The sequence below is a fragment of the Pseudophryne corroboree genome, chromosome 6 (genome assembly GCF_028390025.1).
Source record: "Pseudophryne corroboree isolate aPseCor3 chromosome 6, aPseCor3.hap2, whole genome shotgun sequence".
NCBI lineage: Eukaryota > Metazoa > Chordata > Amphibia > Anura > Myobatrachidae > Pseudophryne > Pseudophryne corroboree.
Window position 1 is genome coordinate 99,612,351 of NC_086449.1, and position 10,659 is coordinate 99,623,009.

At 47.5% G+C, this 10,659-nt stretch overlaps 1 protein-coding gene across 2 annotated transcripts; it reads left to right on the forward strand.

Annotated features, from left to right (window-relative positions):
• The first annotated feature begins 7,658 nt into the window (after positions 1 to 7,658).
• LOC134934872 (histone H1B-like) lies at positions 7,659 to 8,335 on the forward strand. Of its 2 annotated transcripts, XM_063930211.1 has the most exons (2): positions 7,659 to 8,263; positions 8,297 to 8,335. In XM_063930211.1, exons 1-2 carry the CDS (start codon positions 7,670 to 7,672, stop codon positions 8,333 to 8,335), a joined length of 633 nt encoding a protein of 210 aa, XP_063786281.1. In that variant the 5' UTR covers positions 7,659 to 7,669. The 2 variants fall into 2 exon arrangements, with proteins under 2 accessions (XP_063786281.1, XP_063786280.1); XM_063930210.1 differs by having other exon boundaries at positions 7,659 to 8,335.
• The last annotated feature ends 2,324 nt before the right edge of the window (positions 8,336 to 10,659 follow it).

The following is a 10,659-nucleotide window of genomic DNA, read 5'->3' on the forward strand; positions in this document are numbered from 1 at the left end:
TGGCGCTTGAGAGCATAGACCACATCCATGGCGGTGACAGTCTTCCTCTTGGCGTGCTCGGTGTAAGTGACGGCGTCCCGGATCACGTTCTCCAGAAACACTTTCAGCACCCCGCGGGTCTCCTCATAGATGAGACCAGAGATGCGCTTCACGCCTCCTCTCCGTGCTAGACGGCGGATGGCAGGCTTTGTGATGCCCTGGATGTTGTCCCGCAGCACCTTCCTTTCCCGAGTCCCTTTCCGCCTTTGCCTCTGCCTGACATCTTCTCAAACTGATTGCGATCAGTGAGAATACGTAACGCCTCACTTAGCTGCCCTTTATTAAGGGGTAGGGCGGACCTGATGGGTGACTGTGAGAACCTTGGCAGGAGGAGTCATGTATTGCCTTTCTTTCTTTAACAGGCACGCCCCAAACGTTGCCAGCAGCACAGTTTAGGATTTCTAATGTATTTCTGGTTATTCATTGCACTGAGCTGTTTGATACACGTTCACCTCAGCAATTAGGCTACCGTACGGCCAATCACAATGTTTAAATCACTGCAGAGTTCCGTATATAGTTTTTTTTTTTTATATTGCTATTTTTCATATTAATGTTATAGAAGCATATTCATACACATAATGTACATAATATGCTACGAGACGTTCAAGGAAATCCTGATATGCGTACTATAAATCAATCAATCAATCAATCAATCTTTTCAGCTACAGGGTGATGTGTGTTTGAGTAGTCACAACATAATAACCATAACGTCATTTTTTTAACGACTGATATATAAACTGTTACTATCACTGTGCTGCAACAATATTATTGAACTATCACATACTATATATACATCTGCACTCAGAAGAGATTCAAGCTGCAATGTTACCATGAATTGCACGGATAACAGAGATTGATTGACATACGCTTTTGTTTTCTATCAGTAATGACGATCCCTGGCCTATATAGATAAACAGCAAATGTGTATATATATATATATATATATATATATATATATATTATACATATGTTCTACTAAACTTTATGTGTGGACATGTGGAAAAAGTAGAACAGCCTGAAATATCTTAAAAATAGGAGTTAATAGTCTATCCACTCCAATACAATACGTCCTCTCGGTGTAATGAACCTGGAATGGAGGCATTAAAGGTTAGATAAGTAAAAGATAACGTTTTTATTAAGTTACTTTTTAGCGATCAGTTTAGGGGCAGAAGATAATTTCTAGCTATAGAGTATCACATATCTATTATCTTATCCCCGTGTGATTCATTGATGTTTTAACGGCTATCATAATAGTTATGAAGCCGAACTCTGATGAGCACAACAGACATAATACATGCCTTACTGTTTTGACTTTATTTTTTCAATGTACCCGATATATTTCCCAAATACAGAACGCGTGTATTGGAACAGCAAATGTCCCGCACACATCCGCCTTCAGATAGGAAGAGGAATATTCAAAATCGACCAATGAGTGTCGACCAGATTTCGGCGGGACAAAACAAAATCACCTCAATGCCTTGCCGCTCCTGACTAGTCACTGTAAAGGCTAAAAGTTGCCTGGCTCCCGGGCTCGGTCTGCGTGCCAGCTCTGCGCTTCGGTCTCTCCTCCAGTCCCGATCCGGAACACTGCTGCTCAGCCGCCCCTGTATCTCTGTTATTCTGCGGAGCAAGGCAGGCATGTGTGCCTGAGCAAGCATTGTATGATCACCAAGCTCTCGGAAACGGGTGTCTAAGAATGGATTGGGTAGAATATACCTGCACTGATACCGGAGTTTGCATCCTGGTGTTAAGGTGCGATGATACAGTAACAGTAGCACACTACACAGGGCATCTTGAGAGACCAACGACCCTGTAGCATCTGTGATCATCAGGGTGATAGTAACACAATTGCTACAATCTAATGATACTGTGTAACATTTCAATGAGACACAATCATTCTCTAGTTCTGCAGAAACTACACGGTCGGTCACTGCTCTAAGGATTGCTTTTTCTAAGCACTAACGGCGACATCTGCTACATAATGCCTATCTATTACCCCGATTTACAGTTTCAGCCCGATTAGAGAGAGAGGTGGGTGGCTCTTAAAAGAGCCTTTGTGTTGATGGATCGGAGAAGGAAGGGAAACTACTTGGCGCTGGTGTACTTGGTGACGGCCTTGGTGCCCTCGGACACGGCGTGCTTGGCCAGCTCTCCCGGCAGCAGCAGGCGTACTGCGGTCTGGATCTCCCGGGAGGTGATGGTGGAGCGCTTGTTGTAGTGAGCCAGGCGGGAAGCTTCCCCCGCAATGCGCTCAAAGATGTCATTGACAAAGGAGTTCATGATGCCCATAGCCTTGGAGGAGATGCCGGTGTCAGGGTGCACCTGCTTCAGCACCTTGTAGACGTAAATGGCGTAACTCTCCTTCCTGCTCTTTCTACGCTTCTTCCCATCCTTCTTCTGGGTCTTGGTTACGGCTTTCTTTGAGCCTTTCTTGGGCGCCGGCGCAGACTTTGCTGGATCAGGCATTTTCACCACTCACTTCTTGTACACAAAGCAGAGAGAATCTGTGCCGTACACCGCCCGGCTTTGCTCTATTTATAGGCATCTTATGCAAATGAGGCTTCGCCGCTTCTGGTAACACTATAGGGTAGAAGTGTCACGTGACGCTGAGTGGTAGCTAACCCCCCACACTACATATTGCGGATTGGTCTGTGGATAAACTTGAGCTGCATTGGTTCATTTGTAAGCAAACCAATCACAGAGCACGCGGTCGATCCTCTCTGAGTGTATATATAGGAGGAGGGCGGTATTACAGGCTCACATTTCCTCTCAGTTTGTTAGAAGAAATTCTTAGCTTTGTGAACTGAACATGTCCGGCAGAGGCAAACAAGGCGGCAAGACCCGGGCTAAGGCCAAGACTCGCTCATCCCGGGCCGGTCTCCAGTTCCCAGTCGGTCGCGTTCACCGTCTGCTGAGGAAAGGAAACTATGCTGAGCGAGTGGGAGCCGGTGCCCCGGTCTATCTGGCCGCGGTGCTGGAGTATCTGACGGCTGAGATCCTGGAGCTCGCCGGAAACGCCGCCCGCGACAACAAGAAGACCCGCATCATCCCCAGCCACCTGCAGCTGGCTGTGCGCAACGACGAAGAGCTCAACAAGCTGCTCGGTGGGGTGACCATCGCCCAGGGAGGCGTCCTGCCCAACATCCAGGCCGTGCTGCTGCCCAAGAAGACCGAGAGCCACAAACCGGCCAAGAGCAAGTAATGCGAGGCTGGCAGCTTCCACCACAGAAACGATATGTACCCGGCACACAACACAAAGGCTCTTTTCAGAGCCACCCACGTCTTCCCAGGAGAGCTGTGTGTACTGCCATTGCTTGTGTTGTAGCGATATCTGACGGGCTAGCCGCGCTTTCATCTCCACATCCCGTCCATACAACCGCTAAAGCTATAGACGCTCCCTTACCCTTTAGGAGCCCTGGTCAGTTGTGGTGAAATCTAACGATAGTCTGAATATTCCCTTTGCAATAACTGCATGCTGCAAATGAGGCCCCTTCCGCTTATAGGAGTGGGAAGCTGATCCGTATAAAGTATATAGAGGGAGAAACCATATTCTCTGTGTGACGTAACAAAGCCAGGATGAAAACAGCTGCATGAAATAAAAGTATTTGGTCATTGAAAAAAAAAATAATATGAGACTATCCTCTTAGTATCCCTGCTGAAGAAAACAATTTTACAAGGGAATCTAGGCGGAACACTAGTAACGATGTACTGTCGGTGAACCAGTCCGGCGAAATATTTAGTTATTTTTGATAGTTAACATCCCTTTATTCACTTTGGGGCTTGCTTATCATTGTATTATATATATTTAAGATGAACAGATTTGGCCTGTCCTTTAAAGCCGCTATAGGTGGAGAGCGGAGGATTCATCCGCATCCTGTTACTCTGACATTGAGGGGTAACTTATGCTGCAACTCGTTTAGAAAGACTTGGGTGGCTCTGAAAAGAGCCTTTGTGTTGTTGCGTGTATAGGAAGTGCCGAGTATCTATGCCCTCTCCCCTCGGATCCTGCGGGCCAGCTGGATGTCTTTGGGCATGATGGTCACCCTCTTGGCGTGGATGGCGCACAGGTTGGTGTCCTCGAAGAGCCCCACCAGATAAGCCTCGCTGGCCTCTTGCAGGGCCATGACGGCGGAGCTCTGGAAGCGCAGGTCAGTCTTGAAGTCCTGGGCGATCTCCCGCACAAGACGCTGGAAGGGCAGCTTGCGGATCAGCAGCTCAGTGGACTTCTGGTAGCGGCGGATCTCCCGAAGAGCAACGGTCCCGGGACGGTAACGGTGAGGCTTCTTTACACCGCCGGTAGCTGGGGCGCTCTTCCGGGCGGCTTTGGTCGCCAGCTGCTTGCGGGGAGCTTTGCCGCCAGTGGACTTACGCGCTGTCTGCTTGGTCCTGGCCATGTCTGACGTAAGTATGTGGAAGGAAAGAGAATGAATAGAGAGCTGCCGTTCTACAGCTCTATTTATACGCATTGCTGCCCTGTGATAAGAGGACTTAGAAACGCCCTTCGACCTGACTGGTTTAGACAAAGCCTTGGATTTTTCAAAAAGACCGCCAAAAATTGGTTTTTCTTTTCTTTTTCCTTCTTCTTCCCCCCTTCTCAGTTGTACTTGTAAAGTAGAAGAATATACCCCCCTTACATAGCATATTCTATAGCTTTAGATTTGAGTATAATCAGATATTCGAAATGCGTTGGAAACTGATTATACTAACAGAAAACAGTAAATACTATTATATGTACTTACAAGCTATACCTACTAATTCCAGTGAGACCTTAATATATGAGTGCAGGAAAACGGGGGGGAGAGAAACAACCTGCATACTGCATGATCTAAAATAACAATCGTTTCATTATTAAACCATAAATACATGTTATGCAGTTACAAGCATATAGTGAGTACGGTAGCTGTAGAATTGAGTATGAATAGAACTTCTGCATGTGTGAAACGATTTGATACTAATGGGAAACAGTATTATAGTATGATACAATTGTAACTCTTCTTTTGAAACATTTGTTGATACAAACTATGCACATGTATCCATTTAGACCACAAGCTAAACCTTATATGTCTGGGACATTGCATGAAGAAAATACAAGGCTACTGTAGATCTGGATTATAGAAAGGGGCTTTTCTACTACTCAGTGGAAACTAAATAAAAAAAAAAAACCTAAAGGCCCTGCGTATACAAGCAATCGTTTGTTGTTCCATTATAATCGCTGAATTTTTATTTATGCACATGTAATTTATTTATATCCATTTTGCTGGTTCTTGAAAAAAAAAAAACCCTGCAATCTTAAAAAATTGAAAAAAGTTCAACTTATGATAAAATAATAGAGTTTATGCTCTTAAATGGGACCATAGGGATTTAAGGCCAATATATATTTACCATGGGTCAGAATTAATTAATTAATTAATTTATTGATGTATTTATTTATTTATTTTTCTACCATCCTTGGAGACGCAGAAAGCCACTGGTGTGGCCCAGATCCAGCTCCGTGGTCCCCCTACCTGCTCTGGAGTTTCTCTGTAGACTCCCAGCGCTCTAGAGCCCTACTCCAGCCTGCCATCATGGATTGGGGATGAGGTTCAGACTTTGATGGTACTTGCTGCTGGCCCACGCCCTCCAGTTAGCAGTCATCATCTCTGTTTGTCCACATCTCACGTCCATCTCCATTTGCCTTCCATTCCTCTATGGCGATCCTCTCCTCTCAACACGGCTCTTGACCTGCCCTAGCCCATATCTGTGCTTTCCATCACTGGTGAAAGCAGTTGAACTCTGTTCTGTTACTCTGCGTTGCCCTTCTCCTCACAGCATTGCATCCACAGTGGATCTCTGTTGACACAATGTTTCCCCCGGAGGTTCTGATTCTCCGCTCCGCAGCCGCCTCTGCTCTAGACATTCAGCCTTGTGGTCTCGGCGCATCTTTCTCCTGCTGCCCGTCAGTGACGTCCAGTGCTGAACCTGCAGCACCTGCTTTTATCACGGTAATACATTTAAAAAGTAAGATTAGTTGAACCCTTCCTCCTTGGGTGACTGTTGTCTCTCTTCTTATTCTGCAAGCTGCATCATTTAATTTCATTCCCCAGAACTATTGTGTGCATATATGTATATCATCCATTTATATTCCAAAATCATCGGACTATTATGTCATTTCTTTAAAATAGCATCCACTTTTTTATTCTGCAATTAGCAATGGCCATGTAAGCACTTTGACCATCTCTTACTCCCGTTAATTACCTACTCTCCCATATTATGATAAGAATTTCAACCCTTCTGATGTTATCCCTTGTGTACTGTAATCTGCAATGCTAAGGTTTTTATGTCTACAGTGCTGCAGAATACTTGTCGTCTTCTTCTTCTTCTTCTTCTTCTCCCCCCCCCCCCCCCCCCTTCTTCTTCTTCTTCTTCTTCCCCCCCCTTCTTCTTCTTCTTCTTCTTCTTCTTCTTCTTCCCCCCCCCTTCCTCTTCTTCTTCCCCCCCCTTCTTCTTCTTCTTCCCCCCCCTTCTTCTTCTTCTCCCCCCCCTTCTTCTTCTTCTTCTTCTTCCCCCTCTTCTTCTTCTTCTTCTTCTCCCCCCCCTATATTTCCTTGTTTCATCCCTTCCTCTCACCTAGCACAATTACAAGAGGTCTCTCTAGTTATCCCCCTATACCTTCCTCTCTATTATTCCTGTATCCCCCTAATTAATGTTCCCTAATATTCCTAGTTTCCCTCTATTTTTATGAATATTCATACTGATTCTACGTGAGAGGAATAGAAGTATTCCTCTTATAGAGCTCCAATGTCCTCTATTAAACAAGACAAAGTCTCATACTTTGGCATTTTTAAAAGAGGAATGGTAATGGGAACAGATCACCATTGCCCTCACTCTGACACACATATCTTGCATAAATATACATTCATGTCTGTATGGGTCATTTTATAAACATTTGGGGAAAAACCCACCAACATTCTACACGACGGGGAGAATCTCACACAAGCAGGGTTAACCTGTGGCTGACTATGCTGGGTAACTCTCTTTTGTTACAGTAACTAGAGTTCCTAAACAAGACTGCCAATACGCTGTGGGGCAACCTGCCTGTGCTAGCCACCCGGGTGTACCGGAGCCCACACATCACCTTTATATCTTTGAAAATGCTGCCTCCCCTGCACAGACTGAGCCCCAGATCACCTTCGTTACATGTAGTGACAGGGAAAGAGAAAAATGCCCCGATCAGACGTTTTAGCCTCGCAGAAAAGTACAGATGTGTTATATGCTGGGCAGATCCAGCCTGGTGTAAGTGAGCTGACAGGGGCTATTCCTGGGTCTCTTTGCAGCGCCTTGGCTAGCAATGGCCATATAGGCTTAGGGGAGACCTTGGAGTACTGGTGTGGTGCAGAGAGGCGGCACGCTGCTTTTCTCATGCCCTATAAAAGACTCTTTTTCTGCGCTAGGGAAACACAAGGTGAGGGCAGATTTCCCCTTACACACAGACAGGGAAGGGTTTACAAGGGCTGCTTATTCCGCCAATGGGAGCACAGAACGCACCAGGCTCAGCAGCCAATTACAGCACAGCAGGCACCGTATATAAAAGACGTCAGACAGCGGCTTGTGTAGGATTACTATTTGTTGGATAAAGTGACGTTGAGCTAACATGGCAGAAACTGCACCAGCCGTCGCCGCTGTCCCGCCGTCAGAGGGCGCAGCCAAAAAGAAGAGGCAGCCGAAGAAAGCTGCAGGGGGAGCCAAGAAAAGCGGCAAGTCTTCCGGGCCCAGCGTCTCCGAGCTGATCCTAAAGGCCGTGGCCGCTTCCAAGGAGCGCAGTGGGGTTTCTCTTGCCGCCCTGAAGAAGGCTCTGGCTGCCGGAGGCTACGATGTGGAGAGGAACAACAGTCGCATCAAAGTGGGGGTGAAAGGATTGGTGACCAAAGGAACGCTCACCCAGGTGAAAGGCACCGGCGCTTCCGGCTCCTTCAAGCTCAATAAGAAGCAGCTGGAGAGCAAGAAGGCCGCCCAGAAGTCTCTGAAACCCAAGAAACCAGCGGCAAAGAAAGTGGCCAAGTCCCCGAAGAAGCCCAAGAAAGCTCCGAGTGCAGCCAAAAGCCCCAAGAAGGTGAAGAAACCCGCAAAGGCGGCTGCTGCCAAAAGCCCGAAGAAGCCTAAAGCTGTGAAGCCCAAGAAGGCGGCTAAGAGTCCGGCCAAGAAAGCGGCGAAGCCCAAAGCCGCCAAGAGTCCGGCCAAGAAAGCAGCGAAGCCAAAAGCGGCAAAAAGCCCGGCCAAGAAGGCAGCTAAGCCCAAGAAAGCTGCGGCCAAGAAGTGATGGAAAAGAAGCCGCAGCCTCGCTTCCTTGTTATCCCCCCAAAGGCTCTTTTCAGAGCCACCCACCCTGTCCAGGCAGAGCTGTAGGCGCACGGTGTGAACTGTTGGCTTCCAAATCAATCAGTAGCTGAATGGTTCCGTCCTGTGTACTCGGACCTAGGCGAGCACCGGGAAAGCCCGGCGCCTTCTGCACACACTTCCCGGTGGTTGTACAGACGGCAGCGTAGCTGAAAATCTATTGTAGTCGTAAAGAAACTGCTTTTAAGAACATACTGTACGTAATCCGGTGATTTATTCGGCGGGGCCAGCAAACCGAGCAGGAGAACGATTGTGTTACCCAAGATACGTCAGTCCCTAAGAGAGAGAGAGAGAGAGAGAGAGTGTGTGTGTGTGTGTGTGTGTGTTTTCAATGCAGTGGTACCGCTGCTATGAGATAGAAGTAGGTTACAATGTGTTTTCTCTATCTTCCTAGTGGATGCTGGGGTTCCTGAAAGGACCATGGGGGATAGCGGCTCCGCAGGAGACAGGGCACAAAAAGTAAAGCTTTAGGATCAGGTGGTGTGCACTGGCTCCTCCCCCTATGACCCTCCTCCAAGCCTCAGTTAGATTTTTGTGCCCGGCCGAGAAGGGTGCAATCTAGGTGGCTCTCCTAAAGAGCTGCTTAGAAAAGTTTAGCTTAGGTTTTTTATTTTACAGTGAGTCCTGCTGGCAACAGGATCACTGCAACGAGGGACTTAGGGGAGAAGAAGTGAACTCACCTGCGTGCAGGATGGATTGGCTTCTTTGGCTACTGGACATTAGCTCCAGAGGGACGATCACAGGTACAGCCTGGATGGTCACCGGAGCCTCGCCGCCGGCCCCCTTGCAGATGCTGAAACAAGAAGAAGGTCCAGAATCGGCGGCATGAAGACTCCTCAGTCTTCTTAAGGTAGCGCACAGCACTGCAGCTGTGCGCCATTTCCTCTCAGCACACTTCACACGGCAGTCACTGAGGGTGCAGGGCGCTGGGAGGGGGGCGCCCTGGGAGGCAATGAAAACCTATTTTTGGCTAAAAATACCTCACATATAGCCTCCGGGGGCTATATGGAGATATTTAACCCCTGCCAGAATCCGTTAAGAGCGGGAGACGAGGCCGCCGAAAAAGGGGCGGGGCCTATCTCCTCAGCACACAGCGCCATTTTCCCTCACAGAAAGGCTGGAGGGAAGGCTCCCAGGCTCTCCCCTGCACTGCACTACAGAAACAGGGTTAAAACAGAGAGGGGGGGCACTAATTTGGCGTTAGAAATATATAAAAAAGATGCTATAAGGGAAAACACTTATATAAGGTTGTCCCTATATAATTATAGCGTTTTTGGTGTGTGCTGGCAAACTCTCCCTCTGTCTCTCCAAAGGGCTAGTAGGTCCTGTCCTCTATCAGAGCATTCCCTGTGTGTGTGCTGTGTGTCGGTACGTGTGTGTCGACATGTATGAGGACGATGTTGGTGAGGAGGCGGAGCAATTGCCTGTAATGGTGATGTCACTCTCTAGGGAGTCGACACCGGAATGGATGGCTTATTTAGGGAATTACGTGATAATGTCAACACGCGCCAAGGTCGGTTGACGACATGAGACGGCCGACAAACAATTAGTACCGGTCCAGACGTCTCAAAAACACCGTCAGGGGTTTTAAAACGCCCGTTTACTTTAGTCGGTCGACACAGACACAGACAGGGACACTGAATCCAGTGTCGACGGTGAATAAACAAACGTATTCCTTATTAGGGCCACACGTTAAGGGCAATGAAGGAGGTGTTACATATTTCTGATACTACAAGTACCACAAAAGAGGGTATTATGTGGGATGTGAAAAAACTACCGTAGTTTTTCCTGAATCAGATAAATTAAATGAAGTGTGTGATGATGCGTGGGTTCCCCCCGATAGAAAATATGGGCGGTATACCCTTTCCCGCCAGAAGTTAGGGCGCGTTGGGAAACACCCCTTAGGGTGGATAAGGCGCTCACACGCTTATCAGAACAAGTGGCGGTACCGTCTATAGATAGGGCCGTCCTCAAGGAGCCAGCTGACAGGAGGCTGGAAAATATCATAAAAAGTATATACACACATACTGGTGTTATACTGCGACCAGCGATCGCCTCAGCCTGGATGTGCAGAGCTGGGGTGGCTTGGTCGGATTCCCTGACTAAAAATATTGATACCCTTGACAGGGACAGTATTTTATTGACTATAGAGCATTTAAGGATGCATTTCTATATATGCGAGATGCACAGAGGGATATTTGCACTCTGGCATCAAGAGTAAGTGCGATGTCCATATCTGCCAGAAGA